At 43.6% G+C, this 20,949-nt stretch overlaps 1 protein-coding gene across 4 annotated transcripts in view; it reads left to right on the top strand.

Annotated features, from left to right (window-relative positions):
• Positions 1–20,949, top strand: part of CMIP (c-Maf inducing protein) — a 216,633-nt gene that overhangs the window by 107,594 nt on the left and 88,090 nt on the right. For all 4 annotated transcript variants that reach the window (XM_055000397.1, XM_055000400.1, XM_055000399.1 and 1 more), the window contains exon 2: positions 12,506–12,631. In XM_055000397.1, coding sequence (XP_054856372.1) covers positions 12,506–12,631 — 126 coding nt within the window. The remainder of the gene's footprint in view (positions 1–12,505; positions 12,632–20,949) is intronic.

Raw genomic sequence — 20,949 nt, 5'->3', positions numbered from 1 at the left:
TGAAGCTTCTTTGTTTGAGGACACTGACTTTTAGGTCAGCAATGGAATGTCCTGGAAGATTAAAAGGTTCTCCCACTGGTTTTTGAGTGTTGTGATTTTTAATGTCATTATGTCCATTTATTCTTTTGCATAGGGATGGACCTGTTTGTCCAATGCAGAGCATGGAAGGGCATCGCTGACACGTGATGGCATATATAACATTAGAAGATGAGGAAGGGAATGAACGCGAGATGATTTAACTGGTGTTGTTAGGTCCAGTGACTGTGTTGTCGGAGTGAATATGGGGACAGAGTTGGAATCTTGGTTCATTGCAATCCCTGTTCCCAGAGTCGGTGTTTTGTTAGGAAGTACATTATTGCAAACGAGAAGTTAAGGTTAGGGAGATGTCTGTGGGCAAGAAAAGTTTGTCTCCCGATGCTTGTGAGAGAAGAGTATAGTCCAGCATAGGTTGCAAATGATTAACAATGTATTAAACTTGTTTGAGCTTAGAGCTATATGTGACCACCAGTGCCATTCTGTTTTGTTTCATTTGGGCCTATTTTATAGCAGGTTATCCCTTGGTATCATTCTGGCTTTGTCAATCTGTTTCCTTATTAATCAGGTGGGTATTGCAATTCCAGAAATATCTGTAGTAGATCCTGCAGGTGAAAATCTTTGCTAAAGTGCATACATGGTTATGATACTAGAAGGCAGGGCTTTTTTTCAGCTGGAACGCGGTGGAACGGAGTTCTGGCACCTCTTGAAAATGGTCACATGGTCGGTGGCCCCGCCCCCTGATCTCCAGACAGAGGGGAGTTGAGATTGCCCTCCATGCTGAGTGGTGTGGAGGGCAATCTCAGCTCCCCTCTGTCTGGAGATCAGGGGGCGGGGCCACCGACCATGTGACCATTTTCGCCAAGGGTGATTTAAACTTTAAAAAACTCCCCCCTTGTTCCAGCTGACCCAAAGTGACATCATTGTGCGGTCCTGGGAGCGTGTGCACACTTTGTGCGCACACATCTGGTACCGGGGGCAGCATCTCCTGCCAGGAGTTGCCCCCTGTGTTCTCTTGACTCTGAAGATCTTCATTTAGTCTCCACCTAAATTTTTTGTGTCCCTTCGAGGCTTTCCACATTATTGGATTATGATCTGAACTCACCTTTGGCATCATCTCTATTTTCTTTGTCAATAAACTTATATCCTTGGTTGCCCAAATCATACCAATTCTTGAAAAGGACTGATGGCTTGCAGAATAAAACGTAAAATCTTTTATTTTAGGATTCCATTTTCTCCATATATCTTCCAAATTTTCTTGCCCTGTCAGCTCAAAAAAAGATTTTGGTAACTTCCCTGTTTTCGTTTGAGCTGACTTTGACTGTCTGTCTAACTGCAGATTAACAAATCCATTAAAGTCTCCAGTCATTAAAATTTGGTCATAGGAGTATTGGTCTAATTTTTTAATTAACTGACCAAGTGACCATTTTCGCCAAGGGTGATTTAAACTTTAAAAAACTCCCCCCTTGTTCCAGCTGACCCAAAGTGACATCATTGTGCGGTCCTGGGAGCGTGCGCACACTTTGTGTGCACACATCTGGTACTGGGGGCAGCATCTCCTGCCAGGAGTTGCCCCCGTGCTGGCCACCCAGCGTTCCACCACATCTTTTCCCAGAAAAAAACCCCTGCTAGAAGGAATTTGGAAGATCCCCCTGACAAAATTCTGCAAAACACGTAGGGGTTATGTCATTGTTAAAGACTCTTCCCTTTGCACCATTTGCCCCTTTTTTCCTTAGATCGGAACAGATGCAGCTGTAACATACAATTTGGCTGTAGACGATGGATTATTTGGTGTGTTTAGGATGATGATTATTTGGTGTGTTTAGGAGGATGAAGAGGCATGTAAATATATTTGCCAATGGGTAGGTTTTCTGTTTAAGGTGGTTTTTAAGCTTCCGTCATGTATTTGTACAGTGGTGTCTAGAAAATGTACTTCCTGTGTGGTACATACCACATACCAAGGGTGTGTTGAGCACTGGCATTCAGCTGGTTGATCACAACTCATCATTAGCCCCGGAGAAAAACAGTCCGGATTTAGGAGTTTTTCCCCCCCCCACACATACACACCCAAATGTGGAAGGCTGCCCAGGACGCTGTGCCTGCCTAGAGCCAGCACTGCTGCTGCTTCCTTTTGTTGCTCTTGGAGCTGTCAAATATTACGTGGTAGCTGGGTTGGGGATAGCAGGGACTCGTGTGGCCTTTTTATATGTATTTTCTCATTGAAAGTTGCATGGGCTCTTCTCTTTCCCTTTTAAAAAGTCTGGTGAAAATGCTTTTGTTTGGGAAGGGTTTGGCTGTAAAATAAATGATGCACTACTGAACGGACAGTTTGCCCTCTGTCTTTTCATGTTTTTTATTACTCTTTGGATATATGTCTTGGGTGGTCATCTTCTCTTCCTCCTTCTCAGTTAGGTTTGAAGTGACGGAAGATGGCGGTTTTATTTTATTTTATTGGAACCCACTTTGCGGTCCTTGCAGCCCAAAAAAGTGGCTTAGAAATACTTAATCACCTCCAGTGAGACAAAAAGGAGAGGGCCAAACTACAGACTGAGAGCCAAACTACAAGTGACATCTTACACAGGTTGGACACTAGTCGGCTTCCCTCAAGTTTTGATGGGAAATGTAGGCGCCCTGGTTTTACAGCTTGGCTCTCCATTACAGCTGCAAGACCAGGATGCCTACATTTCCCATCAAAACTTGAGGGAAGCCGACTAGTGTCCAACCTGTGTAAGACGTCACTTGTAGTTTGGCTCTGAGAGAGAGAGGGAGAGAGAGAGAAATTGATGGATGGATATAAACAAACTAAAAATAATACAATTTTTTTTAATTGCATGGTGGGATTAAAGGTGGGTCTTACGACTGGAACATTTGGTGGCTGCTGGGCTGGAGGACTCATTTAAGAACCGATGTCCTGTTGACTTGTGTCCTCTTTATTCAATTTTCCATGGAAACAGGCAGATAGGATTCTGTGCTGCCACTTCTCAGAAGCCCTGGAGCAAGATCGGCTGTTCTGCTCGAGTCTCTCAACATTCCTTTCCTTTCGAACGGACTTGATCCTCCAAGTCTCTAATTTTTGAAATCTTTTGGCATGCGGCTGTCTGGCCCCAAGATACCTGGTTGGCCTGAAAGCAACCATTATTTATATGTCAGATATTTATAAATGTTTTTGACACTGGTGAATGTGGTAGCATTTCTTTTAACAAAACGAATAACTGACAGGAAATATTTAATTAAAGGGCTTGACAAAAAAAAATCCCGAACTGAAGTTATCAGTGGAAGCATTATTGTGTTTTTTTTTTAATTCCAAAATTCATTATCCCAAGTTGCATCTCTTTGGCAGTTGCTTCACATAGTTAAGTCCTTCGTGCACAGCTGCTTGTGACGGATGCGCTGCTTTGGCTGCTGCATAGATTTCACCGTCTTGCCACAAATTGCCAAATGCATACTCTGCTGGATGTCGAAAGATACCTTGCGGGAGGGGGGTGGGTTGCCAACCTTCTGGAATTGAAACTGTTCTCCAGAGACTCTGAAGATTGCTTCCCCTGCAGGAAACAGCAACTTTGATTAACGGACTCTGGGGCATCACCCCCCCCCCCCCTGATAAGTCCCCTCCTCTCCCTAGGGATGTCAGTGGGGGCGATCCTCATGGAAAAGAAGACCACCCAGGGCTTCCCCTTTCCTGAAGCCTGAGGCTTAAATTGCTGATAGCGAATGAATTAATGTGAGACTGAAGGCTGGATCTCTCGACAGCTGCTTTCCCCCATGTGCTGCGCCTCCTTAAAAAGAACAACACAATCACTTTTCAGTGCTCGGATTGCTTGTTTATCAAGCAGCAGGTGATTCATGCTGACTGACATCGCTGTACCTGAGCACCACAAGTAGCTTGTGCATTAAAAGGAACCGGTGACTCAGGCCACAGATTTTCCTTCAGCCTGAACTGTTTTCCTGGCACGGGGAGACAACTCATTGTTACTGAGCAAACACACAGGAGTGGTAGAGCCGTTACAATTATCTTTCAGGGTTCCTCCTTCAGTAGAAGTCCATTACTTCACCAAGTAGTTGTCCTCCTTGTATTTGTTAGAGTTGTGGCAAGAGTTTTTTCTCTACGTTTTCTTTCAGTGGGACCAGGGAATATTTTTTTCAGTGAAAACCAAGGAATGGGCTCAGTGGGTAGATTTCTTGCTTTGTATTATTGTAGTCATGTCACTGGCCATACTAGCCTCCCTTGAGGATGAAATTGCACAACACCAGGACAGCTTGTTTTAGTCCTTACAGAACTTCTCGAATTCATTGCACAAGTTCATTTATGGGTGTGCAGATATGCTATTTGAATTTGTATGGATTTTTATTTATGGGATCCTTTATGGGCAAGATTCAGGTCCAGAAGCACCTTAAAGACCAACTAGATTTCCAGGGTATGAACGTTCGAGAGTCACAGCACTCTCAAAAGCTCATGCCCTGAAAATCTTGTTGGTCTTTAAGATGCTACTGGACCCGAATATTACTCTTCTACTATAGAACAACATGGCTACCCACGTAAAGCTATTTTCATTCATAGGACTTTGTTGCTGGTATACCCAATTAATTTATTTCTTTTATGCCACGTTAAAGCCATTTTATGCTGTGTATATGCAAGCGGTTGACACAATGTATTAAAAGTGTCAATGCTCAACAGGAAGGATTCAGCATGAGGAAAGAGACATTTGCACATAAATAAAGACTTTTGAAGATTCATTCGCACAAGGGAGAAGCAAGAGCTTTTGACCTGAAACAGTTGGGCCATCAATCATGGTGTGGTGTCGTGGCTAAGGTGTTGGGCTAAGATCTGGGAGACCCAGGTTGGAATACCTGTGCTACCATGGAAGCTCGCTGGGTGACCTTGGCCAGCCACACATTCTCAGCCTAACCCACCTTATAGGGCTGTTGTGAGGATCATGTGGAGAAGAGAATAATGTAAACCACTTTGAGCCCCTTTGGGAAGAAAGGAGGTGTATAAATTAAGCAAACAAATACAATTTACTATCATGCCTCATTTCACTGACGTTGCCTGCTGTTCCCAGCAATTTTGCTTCCTCATTTTCAACGCTGTTGTTATTGGGTGACCCCATCATCATCATCATCATCATCATCATCATCATCATCATCATCATCATCATCATCATCATCATCATCATCATCAGTTACATTTCTAACTCACCCTTCCCAGAAGCGGGCTCAGGGCAAGGTACAGCAGTTCTAAAAATATAATACAAATATTAAAACAATTCATAAATTTTTGATTTTGCTACCACAGACTAACACGGCTAATTCCTCTGCACATAAAACAACAGTTCATCATAAAATCAACAACAGATACTAACTGTCCCAAGATGGGGTCAATTCCAGATTCCTACCCATCAGGGGGAGGGAAGGAGACGGATAATGTGCTGCAACCCATACGTGGGACAGCAGACGAATAGGCACTACATAGCTCCGTGCTGTACCCATGGGCACTACATAGCCCCGTGCTGTACCAATGGGCACTACATAGCCCCGTGCTGTGCCCTTTGAGTGCCTCCCCCTGCCCCTGCATATTGTAGGTCCCTTACTGAATTTTCACCTTGTATTTTTAAACAAAAAGTCTCGAATGCTTTTACTTGCAAAAATACAATAAAAATAGCATGGGATGGCACAATTCTCACTTATCCAGTTACTCACTGGGGCCTGGTCCACATGTGCAGGAAAATGAAGTGGTAGATAAAGTGAGTTGCAACCACTTCACACTACTGACGAAGTTTATTTCCCTAAGTTAAAAGTGCCTTGCAAGTAGAAAAACCAGGGCAGAAGGTGAAACGAGGGAGTATAAACCAATGTCAAACAGCTGGTAGTCTCCAATTACTACATTCGTGTTTGAAGATAAGGAGTGTACAGTTCACGGTATTCACTAGAAGGAGGGGGTAGGAATCTTGAGTTCTCTCTTATGCACTATATTTACTACTTCTGAATACTTTCTACTTTTTCAAAGTATGTTTTTAGTTCTCTGCCGAGCAAAGTAGACCCCAAATCTCACTGTTTCCATCTGTTCTTTCTGTTTTGCATAATGTTGATCACCAAAGGATCTTGCCTTTTGGCTTTCCTGTGAGAACACAATAATTGCTCTCTATTAAGTAGCTTATGACGTACGGTCTCCGGCAAAACCACTGGGACTCCAGTGGCAAGCAGGGAATAATATTGTGATTCAACGAAGACACAAAAAGTTATCAAGCTTCCTGCATCTCAAGGCCTTTGTTTTAAGGGAGCAAGGAAAAGGAGTTTTTGATTAGCAACCTGGGAAGTGGAATTTTTAACACAAAGAAGGGCTATTTAAGATGTACAATTTAAGAGGAAGTGTTTGCACTACTGGGTTTGCACCCCCAGCCCAAATTAGTTAGCAAAAGGAAATGGGGATATGTCCAGTAGGAAATGTAGATATGTGCAATTTACAACAGCTGTAAAGGTTGAACATTAATTATTTTAAGGCAGTTAGTGTATTGGCATTCCAAGGAAAATGAGTCCATTATAGCTTTCTATGCCAGAATCTTCCCAGCCACTGGAATGCTGGGTTCCAAGGTTGTGGTTGCCATCCTGAGAAAGCTTTCCTGGAAGTCAGCCCCGTTGACTAAAATGGGGCTTACTTCTGCATAGACCTGCTTAGGGTTGCTCTCTGTCTTCCTGGAGAGACAGAAACATTGCCTTTTTCCATTGCATTATGGGTTTCTGATTTCCCAGGGGCCCACCATCATTTCTTTGTTTGGGTCTTTTCCATAACAATTTTGATGAGTATTATAAAAGTTTATGTCTATTGACCGTTCTCTATATCTCCCCCTTGAAATGGGCAGTGTAAAATATATTTCAGATTGCAAGCTGCTTCTGCAGTAGCCAGGAAGCTGACATCTGGTGTACACACAACTGTATACTCCCTCTGTATAACAGAGTTAATGTCTTTGTTTTCTAGCACCAAACCTAGATAAAGCACCTTGTCCATTCCCCGCCCCCCTGTTTTAGCCTTTGGAAAGGAGGCGAGGGAAAGATGCTTTTAAAAGGTCCTGTTTGTTTTCTATTCATGTCCCTGGGATTCTTTAGTTTTCAGCTGTCTCCCAGATGTCAAATTAAGTATTTGGGTGATGGAATGCATTGTGTGTATTATGTGCCATCAAGTTACCTCTGACCTATGGCAACCCTATGAATGAAAGATCTCCAAAATACCCTATCATTAACAGACTTGCTCAGATCTTGCAAACTGGAGGACCTGTGGCTTTTTTTATTGAGTCAAGCCATCTAGATTTAGGTCTTCCTCTTTTCCTACTGACTTCTCCTTTTCCTAGCATTATTGATTTTTCTAGAGAATCTTGTCTTCTCAGAATGTGACGAAAGTACAATAGCTTCAGTTTTGTCATTTTAGCTTCTGGGGAGAATTCAGGCTTGACTTGATCTAGTACCCACTTATTTGTCTTTTTGGCCGTCCATGGTAGCTGCAGAACTCTCCTCCAGCACCACATTTCAAATGACTCCATTTTCTTCCCATCAGCTTTCTTCACTGTTCAACTTTCACATCCATACATCGTAATGGGGAATACCATTGTTTGGATTATCTTGATCTTGGTCCACAGAGAGACATCTTTATCTTTAAGAATCTTATCTAGCTTCCTCACAACTGCTCTTCAAAGCCTCAATCTCCTTCTGATTTCTTCGTTGCAGTCTCCCTGTTGGTTGATGATTAAGCCAAGGAATAGAAAACCTTGGACGATTTCAATTTCCTTATTGTCAATTTAAAATTGTGTAACTCCTCAGGAGTCATTACTTTTGTCTTCTTGATGTTCAGATGTAATCCTGCTTTGGCGCTTTCTCCTTTAACCTTCATCAGTGGTTTCAGGTCTTCACTATTTTCTGCCAGTAATGTGGTGTCATCTGCTCTCTCAAATTGTTAATGTTCCTTCCACCAATTTTCACTCCACCTTCTTCTAGATCTAATCCAGCTTTCCTTATGATATTCTCTGTATAGAGGTTGAACAGGTAGGGAGATAATATGCATCCTTGTCTGACACCTTTGCCAATTGGAAACCATTCCGTTTCCCCATATTCTGTGCGTGTACATAATTGCAACCATGCGGCAGCGGCGTAGCATGGGTTTGGAGTGTCCAGGGCAATTCCCAGGTTCTACAAGCGCACATGCACAAAGCGCACACACACTCCTGAGACTGCGTGACTGAAAGTGACGTCATCACACAGGGCATGGGAGTGCTCCCATGATTCGGGCCGCTCGCCTCCTTGCCCCCATCAGGCAGCCCTCCACGGCAGCTGCCCGTGCCGCCACCTGCTTGGCATGCTCCTCAGCTGCAGGACAGCCATCTCAGCACCTAGCGAGCTGGCCACCCATTCAGTGCAGCAGGTGGCCAGGGCACTGTGGGTGGCCTCCCGTAGAGCGCAGGCTGTCCTTGGCGTGGTGCCCCACGGCACCTCCCCAAAATTATGTGCCCAGAGTGACCGCCCCTCTTGCCCCCCCTTGCTATGCCACTGCCACGCAGGCACAAAATGACGAGCCATTGCTGCCCCTCCCCAATTGCCTACCAAGATAGTAAGTGCTTTTGGATGTGTTTGAGATGCAGCAATAAGAACAACCAGATCCAGTGTAAGTTAGGAAAATACTACATCTAGGTTAAGTTACCACTGCTAGAGATGAGCCATTTGTAATGGGGTGCAGTTCAGACAGCGATCCTTGATGTGAGAGTTGGGGTGTATCTGTTTTCTTATCTGGAAAATGTTGGAAGGTATGACTTATCACAAGACATCCCAATGACTTGCAGTTTCTGAAAAAGTGACAAAACACATCCTCTCATAAAGTGGGTGGCCTGTGCTGCTGTCCTGAAGCAAGCAAACAGGGACCACCCACGAAGCAGAAGGAAGCTTCTGTGTATCCCAAACACCATGTGTCTCCCCCCCCTCTTTCCAAAGTACAGTGCAAAGGGACTGTACCTGCATCTTCCCCTCATGGCCCCCTTGGCTGCATTGAGGGGGCAGAACACAGTTTCAAACCTTCTCTCTGTTCCGGGACAGGCTGAAGGGAAGCCAGAAGCAAACTTATTTATTGCTCCGTTTGGTCTGCAGGATCACTGGAGCAGCAGAACTGCTCCGTGAGACTGAGATGAGGTGGGCGGCCGAAGGTTCCTGCCTTCCAGCCCTGAGATTCTATGAGCAGAACCACAAGTGACAAAAGGCACAGATTGGACACTTGTCAGCTTCCCTCAAGTTTTGATGGGAAATGTAGGCGTCCTGGTCTTGCAGCTTGGCTCTCCGCCTGCTGTCCAACGGACTTTTCAACTGTCACTTGTCCAACATTCCGCCGAGCTGCCTACATTTCCCATCAAAACTTGAGGGAAGCTGACAAGTGTCCAGTCTGTGCCTTTTGTCACTTGTGGTTCTGCTCTCAGTTAAGTTCTCTTGAGGTGTTGATTTTCCGCCTTAAAGGGGCAGGTGTCTGTTTCTGAAACAGAAAAACAGTGACCTGCTATGTACATAACTGAAGAGCGGTAGCTCTGATTAGTCTGTTGCGGCGAAATAAAACAAATGTCCAATGGCACCTTAAAGACTAACCACTTTTATTTCAATATGAGCTTTCATGTGTCAAGTCTCACTTCTTCTGATATGTGAAGAGGAAATTATTTGGAGATTTTTGGATTTGAGTCCAGTGGCACCTTAGAGACCAACAAGATTTTCAGCTCCCTTCTTCAGATACAAGGAGAAGATCCCTGAGCCTTTATATCCCAGTGAGGAGGTGGGAAGGGTAAAGCAAAGAAGTGAGTCGGGATGTAAAGAGCAGAAATTAGCATGTGTAGTGAGATAAGATTCCTATGTCTCTATTCAGCCCCAAAGGGTTCCATTCTTCTGTCCTTGTCAAATAATTTCTTTTCCATGTATCTGAAGGGACAGAACGTTGACTCACAAAATTCATACTAAAATAGATGTTATTAGGCTTTAACATGCCTTCGGTCTTTTTAGCTGAGAAATGCAGTCCTATAAGGAAACTGCCCGGAAGATAGGGATTGAGGAACAACTAGAACAAAACGTGTTGTGTGGGTCACCCCTTGGAATACTGGGAAAGGCCCGGTTTCAAACATGCATGCAAGAGGACGAGGCAGCTAGAATGTTGAAGGACGGCAATACCAAAAGTTCACATTTTGGAACCTTTCTTTAAAAGCTTCCTGCAAGCATCGTGGCAGCACAGCATCCTAAGAACTTTTTATTCTTCTATTTTGCATGGAGTTAATGTGAGGCAACATTTAAAGTTGGAGTCTACTGCCTCCAGTCTTTAGCAGTGGTGTCTCTTCTACCACTTAATCCTCCTGCACTTCTGAAACAGAGTCCAGCCTCCCAGGTCAGAGCAAACCAAGCTACAGTATTGGTTTGGATGTTGGCTCTGGGAGATTTGCTCACCCTTCAGGGATGGGGAGAGATTTCCCAGCAACTGGCAGCAGTGTGACTCTGTTTGCATAGAATTTACCAGTTAATACCCTGTCGTGTACATTGGCTTGCGGGACTCAGGAAGGCGTCTGAATTTCTTAGCAACGGTTTACACATCCTAGCACCGACCCCTGCTTATGAAAACCAAAGTTCAACTCTAACCTGATTTTTATTTTTTCATTTTTTTTAATCCTTGCACCTGCTTGGAAGGATATCAGAGAAACCTCTTCGGAGAAGTGGATGTTTGGGTGGAAGTAGAAAATCTGTAGCTTGCTGCTGGCTCTCTGCCTTAGTTTTATAATATAAATCTTGAAGCCGTTGGTGTGTGTGCGCGCGTGTGTACACAAATACTGAGCTCTGCCAAAATGGGTAGGATTCCTCTTTGGAGGCCTAAGAGTTGCTGACAGGTTTAATGTTCAGATGTCAGAGGAGTGCTTGATCCCAGCTGCTTTGTGACAGTGGAACAAAAACATGAGGGAAAGAATCCAGCGGGCAATATGTACGGGACACATGTGTGGCTGGGTCACTGTTCCCAAATAAACATCACCACCACCACCCCAAAAAACCTGGCACGGTTAGCTGCAAGTTTCCTTTATGAGTCTAAAAACTATTTCCCCCCCTCATCTTATGCAGGGACGGCATATAGATTTGGTAAATGTTGTACTCAGGGGTTTTTTTTCTGGGAAAAGAGGTAGTGGAACTCAGTGGTGGAACTCAGGACCGCACAATGATGTCACTTTGGGTCAGCTGGAACAAAGGAGGAGTTTTTAAAAGTTTAAATCGCCCTCGGCAAAAAGTCACATGGCCAGTGGCCCCGCCCGCTGATCTCCAGACAGAGGGGAGTTTAGAATGCCCTCCATGCTGAGTGGTGCGGAGAGCGATCTAAACTCCCCTCTGTCTGGAGATCAGCGGGCGGGGCCACCGGCCATGTGCCCGCTTTCAAGAGGTGCCAGAACTCCATTCCACCGTGTTCCCGCTGAAAAAAAGCCCTGGTTGTACTGTTTGAGGAGGGAAGGCAACATGGTATAGCCCGATCTTGTCAGATCTGGGAAGTTAAGCAGGGTCGGGACTTGGATAGGTGACCACCAAGGAAAGACTGCAGAAAAAGGCACTGGCATAACACCTTCTCACTTGCCTTGAAAGCCCCTTGCTGGGGTTGCCATAAGTCAGTTGTAACTTTACGATGTATGTGTACAGACACAAACACACACACACACACTGTTTTAATCGATCCGTCTTAGCACATATTAGTGGTATACATAAGTCTTTCTTTTTTTCGCGTGTATGCATAATATTCGTTTTGTATTTGAATTGCTTCACTTCGTTTGGCAACTCTTATCAACAGCCTTATGAGGTAGGCCAGTGTACTTGTAGCTTTTCCGGGCCATCTAAGGAATTGATGACTGAGAGAAGGTTTGATCTGAGGGCTTCCCTGTTCATGGCTCTCTTCTTTCCTAAAGCCCCTTCTTGAACGACAGCTATCTGTACTTTTTTAGTTTGGTGTTTGCATGCTAAAGTGGAAGATGGAAGGCTCAGTTATCTTGTATCATGGGCTGTGCAGCCCAGTCTGAGCTGTCTGCTGCCACTGCCAGGGAAGAAATTTAGCTCCATGAAATTTCAACTTTCATTTTAAAAAAAGTCAAGTTTCTGTCTCTGCCTTTTTCTGTTATTCGCAAAACAATAATAATGCAAAAAAAAAAAAGCACAAAATGTGGCATAAGTTATGCAAAATCAGGGGAATCGTATATGTTTGCTCAACTGGCATATTATATAGATGCAGAATTCAGATTTCCTTAATTTGAATTTTTGAAGAAGTGTTGGGTATATACAGTTTATTCCCCAGGAATATTAAATAGTAGGATTACTTCATAAAGACTTTCCTGTTTCATTTGCATGGGTTTGAGGAACTAGTTCTGAATAGTTGCATCATCCTTGTTGGGATTTTTACGATAAATCATCTAATTGTTTTTATTTCTCTCTTTGTTTTATTTTGCAGCCAACTGGGTACATGGAAAACTCGATTTCTTATAGCTCCATTGAAGATGTGCAGTTGCTCTCTTGGGAAAACGCCCCTAAGTATTGTTTACAGCTCACGATCCCTGGGGGTACCGTCTTGCTCCAGGTACGGTAAACATGAAAAAGCAATTCTGTTCTCTCTGCTGATTAATCATTCTAGTTCTCTGTTTGCTGAATCCGAGCATGTGTGCAGACAGACAGATGGTCACAGTATCAGCTTCGTAACCGATTTGTGCTGTGCAGGGAGGGTAACATTCAAAAGCTTTGGGTATCGTTGAGGTTGCTACTATTATTGGGAGTCAGAAACAGATTATCAGACATTCCAGTAAACTTTCAAGAGCTCAGAGAATAGTGGGAGAGAATATTATATGTGGTAAGGATAGGGCTTTTTTCTGGGAAAATAGGTGGTGGAACTCAATGGGTTGCTAGCACAGGGGGCAACTCCTGGCAGGAGGTGGTGCCCCTATTACCACATGCGCATGCACAGAGTGCGCACACGTTCCCAGGACCATGCAATGATGTCACTTTGGGTCAGCTGGAATGGGGGGGGGAGTTTTTAAAAGCTTAAATCGCCCTCGGCGAAAATGATCACATGGCCGGTGGCCCCGCCCCCTGATCACCAATCTCCCCTCTGTTTGGAGATCAGGGGGTGGGGCCACCGACCATGTGACCATTTTCAAGATGTGCCGGAACTCCATTCCGCCATGTTCCAGCTGAAAAAAAAGCCCTGGGTAAGGATAAGACATGTTGACTATAAAATTTTAAAGTCACAGCTCTGATGTGTGCATTGAAGGGTGCATCCATACATTGTTTTATTTCCTGTGTTCCAGATAGTTTCAGGTAGTTAGCCATGTTGGTCTGCAGTAGAACTGAGTCCAATGGCACCTTAGAGACCAACAAGATTTTCAGGGTACAAGCTTTAGAGAGTCAAAGCTCCCTTCTTCAGATACATCTGTATCTGAAAAGCTTGTACCTTAAAAATCTTGTTGGCTGGACTCAAACCCTCTTATTCTATTACCCATGTTGATTTCACAAGATCAGATTTTCTGTCCCCTGATTAGTATACCTATCTGTCTGTAAGTTGTTTCTATGTTTTGTTTTGGTTTTAAATGATCCAAAGTGACATGCAGGTGCAAACCCCGCCATGTATGTAAGCCGTGTATTAAGGTAGAGATTTGCAGGCATTCTACCTATACCTGTATTTCATTCCATGTCATCTTATCGACTAAAGAGTGCTAGCTTGTTGGGAATGTTCCTAGATGCGTGCTTGCTTTCACATGGGACAGTTCCCAGGCCTGTTGAGCCTCAGCATTGCCCTGTATTACTGTGGAGAGACCCAAGAACTGTTGTCTTCAGCCTTTTCAGGCCTGGGATCTTCTGAGCTGCAAATACAAGGCATCAGAGTCACATGACAGGAAGTGGGGGGGGCTGTATTATGTTTTTATCAGCGTGAAGGCCAGCAGCAAACCAAGAGAGACCAAGACAGGAAATGGAGACTGAGCACCAGGAAGCATGCAATAATGAGGAACAAGCCAAGGATCTGCATCACGGAAAAATCCTCTCTATCACCGAGTGATCTTGTTTTTACCATCCAGGGCATGCTAAGATGAACAGGAACCAGGCTGCTGTTGCTGTATATGCATGTGAACGATGTATATGTATGCTGTATATGCATGCAGCAGCAGCAAAACAAAACAAAAAAAACCAGTGCCAGCTGCAGAGAGGGTTGCGACCCACCTGAGGTTCCTGATACTACCCTATGATGATTGCACATTGCAGGGGAAGACTGATAATGGAGGACCACTTGCGTTACAGGGAACTTTGTCCCCCATCACTGATTATCTTTTTGTGGAACCTCTGATATGCTTCTGAGGAAAACCAGGCTACCCCCAAACAGGGATGGAAATCTACTGCATTAAAACAAAGAGCAGTAACTCTGAAAATCTCATTAATGCCTTTAAAAATGTCGGTCGTAATCAAGTTCTCAGACTCTCAGCCTGTGCAGAATTCCGTCCAGAATTACTGTTGTTTTAAAAATGTCTTTGCTGCCTCTCCAGAGAACCTGCTGGAGGGAACTTGCAGCGTAAAGCACGATAAAAACATAGAACACCATAAAACTGTTAAAAGAGGAACAAACTATTTAAAAACCCAGCCAGAGCATAAAAACAGCACAAAACATTTTTTTCACGAGTCTCATCAAAAGGTTTTGAGGCTAAAAGCAGACAATAAAAGTAGTTTCAAAAGTACCATCCCTTACTTAATCATATGTAGCATATATTTTAGGTAGATATAGTTTCAAAAAAATTACATAATGTAATACTCAGATTGTACTGTACCACTAGATTTCTTTTTGAATTTCTTATTCCACTGAATTCTCGTTTTCTGTCCTAACAATTTTTTTTAAAAAAAGAGCTATTTAAAAATGGTAACCCAACCCTGAATCTAAAGTTCCTCCGCAAACATAAAGGGAGCTTGGCAGGCCATGCAGATTTTTATCTGCTCCGGCCTGCCATGTTTTGTTTTGTTTTGTTTTGTTTTTTTGGTTCTGCAAAGCAAATTAATAACATTCGTGGGAAATGGAGTATGATTTGCTTGCATGTTGTTTTCCTCTTGACGATCTGGAATCATAATGTTGTTTCAACAGAACTGATAATGGCATTGAATGGACTCTGGGCTCCCATGATGTGTTTGTGTTGGACCTTGCTAGAAGGGCCTAAGTAAAGCTGCACTTGCGGTCATGCAAAATACCGGGCATCCCAGCTCACACATAATTGCTCCTGTACGTTTTCAGTAGGAGCTGTTGCGTCTGGATTCATAATGCGTGACTGGCTATGGATGGAACAGAAGAATGGATTTCCCTTGCAAGCGGGTTCTGTTGGATTCAGTCCCAGTGTTTGACAAGCCCAGAGGTAGTGCGCTAAAATAGAAACCAATTATTTGGGGATTTCAGTTGAAAAAGCTATATTTAAAGTCAGGATACAATAAAGAAGGTAATTAGACAAAAGTTGTGTTAGGAAAAGGTTGCAAAGTGTTTTATTCTGCTTTTCTGCCAAAAGAAAAAGGTGAAGTTGGGCGAATGTCCAACTGCAAGCTCGCAGCCGAATTTTGTGTTTGTCTAATGCTTTCCTTTAACACTTTGTTTAAAAATAAGTTGTAGTTCTAAATTCTCCATAAGAAAACTGGGACAGAAAAAGTTAGCAACATGCAGGCTGATAAAGAGACCTATAAATCTTTGTTTTTAGATTGCACAGTGTTGGTTGCCTTCTGTATGTGGAAGTAGCCTTTGCTCTTGGAAGGGCTGCTTCGGACCTTATAGTAAAGCACTGCAAGTGAAACGACACCCAAAGATGATAACATCAGGGTGAGGCTGTGGCTCAGTGGCGTGTATGCAGAAGGTCCCAGGTTCAATTCCTGGCATCTCTAGTTAAAAGAATCTCGATATGCAAGTGATATGAAAGACTTCTACTGGAGATGCTAGAGAGCGGCTGCCAGTCAGTGCATATGGGACTGGCTTGGGCTGCATCCATGCATTCATTGATGCGCTATAATGGTTGTTTCGTAAAAGGATTTTTCTGTGCAGACAACATAATATAGTCGCTATAGTGCAATAACAGCACTGGAAGCTAAAATGAAAGTATCATACTTTGGTTACATCATGAGAAGACAAGACTCATTGGGCAAGACAATAATGCCAGGAAAGGTGGAAGGCAGTAGGAAAAGAGCAAAACCCCAAATCACTCAATAAAGGAAGCCATGACCACCAGCTTGTAAGATCTTAGCAAATCTGTTAATGATAGGTCATTTTGGAGGCCGTTAATTCATAGGGTTGCAGTAAGTCAGAAGCAACTTGATGGCACATAAATACATACAAACACACCATGATAGCACAGAATGAGGTGTGGATTTAGTACTTGATAAGCAAATGAACTCAGTAGAAAACACTAGGGATGTGCACCCCAAAATCTGGAAAATTCAGATCTATATTCCAGGGATCCCTCCAAAAATCCAGAATACCTGAAATCCAGGAAAGATTATCTGATCTAGTTGAGACAGATCAGAGAATCCCAGATTTATTCCACCATTATTCCTTATGGGGAAAACTATCTGGGAACACCAAATTTGCAGGGAACCTACCCCTGACTGTCTTATAAAGACCACCCAAGTTTCAGGAAGATTCGACCCTGGAGTCCAATTCTATGGGCTCCAGCCATTATCCATTGTTTCCTATGGGACTCTCAGGGAGAAACACACAGAGGCAAAGCTGCCAGTGCTGAAAGACACACTTTCAAATGCAAGAGGAAACCCAACAGAATCAAACTGTTGGCATGGGAATGAATGGAATTCCCCCAGAACCATAGTGAATCAAGAGGATCAACATCAAACCAGAGAATGATGTCAAAACAGAGAATTCCACCCAAACCAAACTGAAGCAAGGGACACTGTTGCAACTTAGCCCAATTGAACCCATGTCACTCACAGAAACCAGGCAGACAAAGAGAGCTCCTGCACAGATTGGCCACTCACTCCCCCCCTTTCTCCTTCCCCTCCCCTCTTGGAAAAAAGCAGGAAAAGCCAAGGAAAGAACTAGTGAGAGACTGAAGACACATTTCCCCAGATTTACTGGATTCATTTGGGGGTCTGGATCTGGCTTCCTGGATCGGATCCCAGATTCTCTGCTTTAATTGGAGAAAGCTGGATGGGCAAAAATCTGGCTTTTTTCTCAAATCCAGATTGCACACTCCTATAGGCCACCTCACAGGGTTGTTGGGAGGATAAAATAGAGGATAAGAGAACGGTGTAAGCTGCCTTGGTCCCATTGAGGAGAAAGATGGGGTATAAATGAAACAGATAAATGAATAAATACAGTTGTTTTTTTATTCATTTAAACAACTTCTGTATAGCACAGGGACTTGAACTCTGGTTACGATCTAAAATAAAGCAATTAAAACAATCCGTATCAGTTAAAACCTTCAAACTAAAGACACAGGCAGCAAAGTAATGCACAAAAATGTCATTACTTATCAAAAGTGAAAGAATAGATGGTGGTAACTTGGTGTGTAGTACCAGACAGGTGTTAAAGGGAAGGTTTTGCCATAGTTAAATGCAATCTAACATCCAAAAGTAGCAGCGCTCAGAGCAAGGCCTTAGGTTATGATCTCGGTGAAAGCACGGGTTTGGTTGGGAACAGGTAGCCCATCAGATTTCTTATAACTTTGTATATTAAAACCGTTACTTTGTAGTGCCCTTGAAAACACATGGGAAGCAGATGCGTAGCTGTCTATGAAATATGTTCTGTACAACAAACTGTAGTTGACCACTGTATTTTGAAGTAGCCCATACTGACTTATATGGCATGCATATGTTAAGTGCTTAATAAAAATTTGTTAGAGTTATAACTCTAAGTCAGGCCTCCTGCTGATCAGTCAGGCCTCCTGCTGATCACTGATCTGGGTACAACCCGGAAATGACAGCAGATAGCTCTGGGAGTCGCCAGAAACTCTATGGTAAAATTCTATGGTATGATTGCTAACCTACTTGAAACTCACAAATCCTGAGCATCCGATCTCCGCTTCCCATTGGGAGATTCAAATGGGTATATGTGTAAAGAAGATGCTGTCCTCTGCATGTTCACACTTCATTCATGGTTGCACATTTGCACAGAAGGGACTGCTCCTTTTCAGGTCCTCCCTCCATATGTGTTTGAAGGTCTTAACTAGAGATGGGCATTGTAATGATTTCAAGAAATGGGTGCATGTGTCTTTAAATGTTTGGTGAGATAGGTGAAGAGTGGGGGTGAAAGAGAGAGATGAGTGAGTGATATGATTGGTTGATGACAGAGAGTGGGCGGAGTGAAGGCAGTTTTCAGTTACTGAGGGAGAGAAAAAGATTCAGTTAGGGCAAGAGAGGCGAGCTGTGTGCAGCCTGAGTGTGTTCATGTATTTGTGAGGGAAAGGCAACCTGAGTGGAAGCCTGAACTGAGTGTGTCTGTGAGACTATATATTCATTCTGTTTGAAGCCGGCAAACTGTGTGTGCGCCTGAGAGAGAAAGAATTGAGAGTGAAAAGAAAACAGGCTAGCTGTGTGCTGTCTGAGGAGTTCTCTGTGAGAGAAATATAGAGCCTAGAGAAAGAGGCTAACTGTGTGTGAAGCCTTACAAGAGATCTGTGTGAATGAGTTTGGATGAAGCAACTAGAACTAAGAACGACTTTTATGTAACCAATACGCTTCTAAAAAAAAACTTTTATTTTGTTTTGTTATATCCCAGAGTAGCAGTCATTGTTATCTCTCATTCCTATCCTCAGGGCCACATAGAACCACGAAGCAGCCTGACGCATAAACACGTTACAAAAGGGAAAACTTAAATAAAATATATTGGAATTTAATATTCCTGGTGGCAGCTAACTACCCAGAGAGTGTGAAGGGAAAGATTAAAGCAGAATCCACCCTAAAGAAAGTGAAGATCATAACAGGCACAAACCGAAATACAAACCAAAGTTCGTCACAAACTGGACTGTTTTTTGGTTCGCGAATCAGTGGTTCGTTGGAGCTCATTTCTGATGAACCGCAACGAACCACTATGATTTTTAGAGCGGTTCATATGGTTAGTTTTTTGGTTCATCACTGTAGACAGCCTGGCACTGATCAATTTGTTACCTAGGCAATGGAGGTGAGAGCTTTCTCCAGACCTTCTGCAGCTCCGGGAGTGATGAACCAAATAAACCGGTTCACGAACCGGGTAAGTTGATGACGGTTCGTTAAACGTGACAAACCACAGACCACAATGGACTGCCATTTTCCCGATTTGTGCCCGCTTCTAGTCTTAACCAATCTGGGCCTTGGATTCTGTCTGCAACAGCCCACCAGCATCAGCTCAGCCAATAATGAGACACCAAAATACCAAAGACAACCCATGTTTTCACCCCTGGCTGTGAAATTATGCCCATGTGCCAGGATGAGCTTTTCCCCAGCCTTCGTGTCCTGCAAACACAGATTAATCTCCATGAACATCACCCCCCCCCACACACACACATACACACACACTTGTGCTGTCATCCATGACAATATTATCCACTGACAAGAGAAAATCAAGTTGCAGGTTGTGTTCTACCTGCATTTCTTTTTCCTTGCGTGCTGTTCAGGAGCCAGATCCATCAGAAATGCTGTTTTCAGTCCAATGTTTACTTAAAGTGGGTTCCAAATTTGGCCAGCCGTGTTCTGCCCTGTGGTGTTGCTATTTTTTTAGCCTATTCCTGGCAATCAGGTGTACCCAGGAGGAAAAACAAACAGGACAGAAATTCCTGATAAGCATAACAATGGCTGCAGATAATATGCAGGTTGCCTGTTTTAAAAACAACATGGCAATTTCTTTTTGTCAAGGGGATCTTCCAAGGAAAATCTAGAGTAAAGGTTTGGTGAGATTAGAAACACAATGGTGGGCGACTTTGTTTCCCTTTCATTTGTACACCCTTTCTTTAAAACATTGTTTTTGCACCTGAGTCTATTTTAGGCTAAAGTTCTGATATCCACCTTTCAGAATTTCCTTCCTTTGCATCAAAAATATCCTTTCCAAGATAAGCTAGAAATTCACTAGGGCTCACCCAAACAAATGAGCCAGGGGGAGGGGAGCTTGCTAAATATAGGGATTTATTTCTTGCTCTGAAAAGTAGTGCTGTTCATTGTAAAGAAAAGTGCAGGTTTCATAATAAAAATGTCTTAAAAAAATAGAAACAAATGGCAGAATTCTTGGTCTAGCATCACTTTGGGGAAGTCTCACTAACATCTTCCTCTTTCTTTGTTCACTGCCATATAACAATAAATACAACGTTCAATTTATATATCTCCCTTCAGGACAACTCTTAATGCTCAACCAGAGTGGTTTACAAAGTGTGTTATTATCCTCAGGGTTCATTTCAAGGGGGAACGCACAGGAACGCAGTTCCGGCAGTTCTCCAAAGACGTCACATGTCAGGTAGCCCCGCCCATCTGACTCTTGGCCATTTTGGGCCCGTTTTGGCCTGGATTTGGGCCGAAATGGCCCAGATCGGGCCTCTGATGGGTGGTGGATCGGTCTCCCACTCGGCAGCAGCCCGATCCTGACCATTTTGGGCCCCTTTTCGGCCATTTTCAGCCCCTTTTTGCCATTTTGGGCCCAATTTCAGCCCTGAATGGCCAGGATTGGGTCCAAAAGAGCCAGGATAGGTGATGTCAGGGGGTGTGGCATATGCAAATCAGTTATGCTAATGACACACTTCTGGCGATGGCAAGGGGTGTGGCATATGCTAATGAGTTTCTCCAGCTCTTTTTCTACGAAATTACCTCAGATTATCCTCAATCACCTTGTGATGTAGGTGGGGCTGAGAGAGCTCCAAGGAGCTGTAACTGACCCAAGGTCACCCAGCTGGCTTCAAGCGGAGAAGTAGGGAA

This window comes from Eublepharis macularius, chromosome 16 (assembly GCF_028583425.1).
Source record: "Eublepharis macularius isolate TG4126 chromosome 16, MPM_Emac_v1.0, whole genome shotgun sequence".
NCBI lineage: Eukaryota > Metazoa > Chordata > Lepidosauria > Squamata > Eublepharidae > Eublepharis > Eublepharis macularius.
The sequence above is the reverse complement of the archived record's forward strand: the minus strand, read 5'-3'. Positions and strand labels throughout refer to the sequence as shown.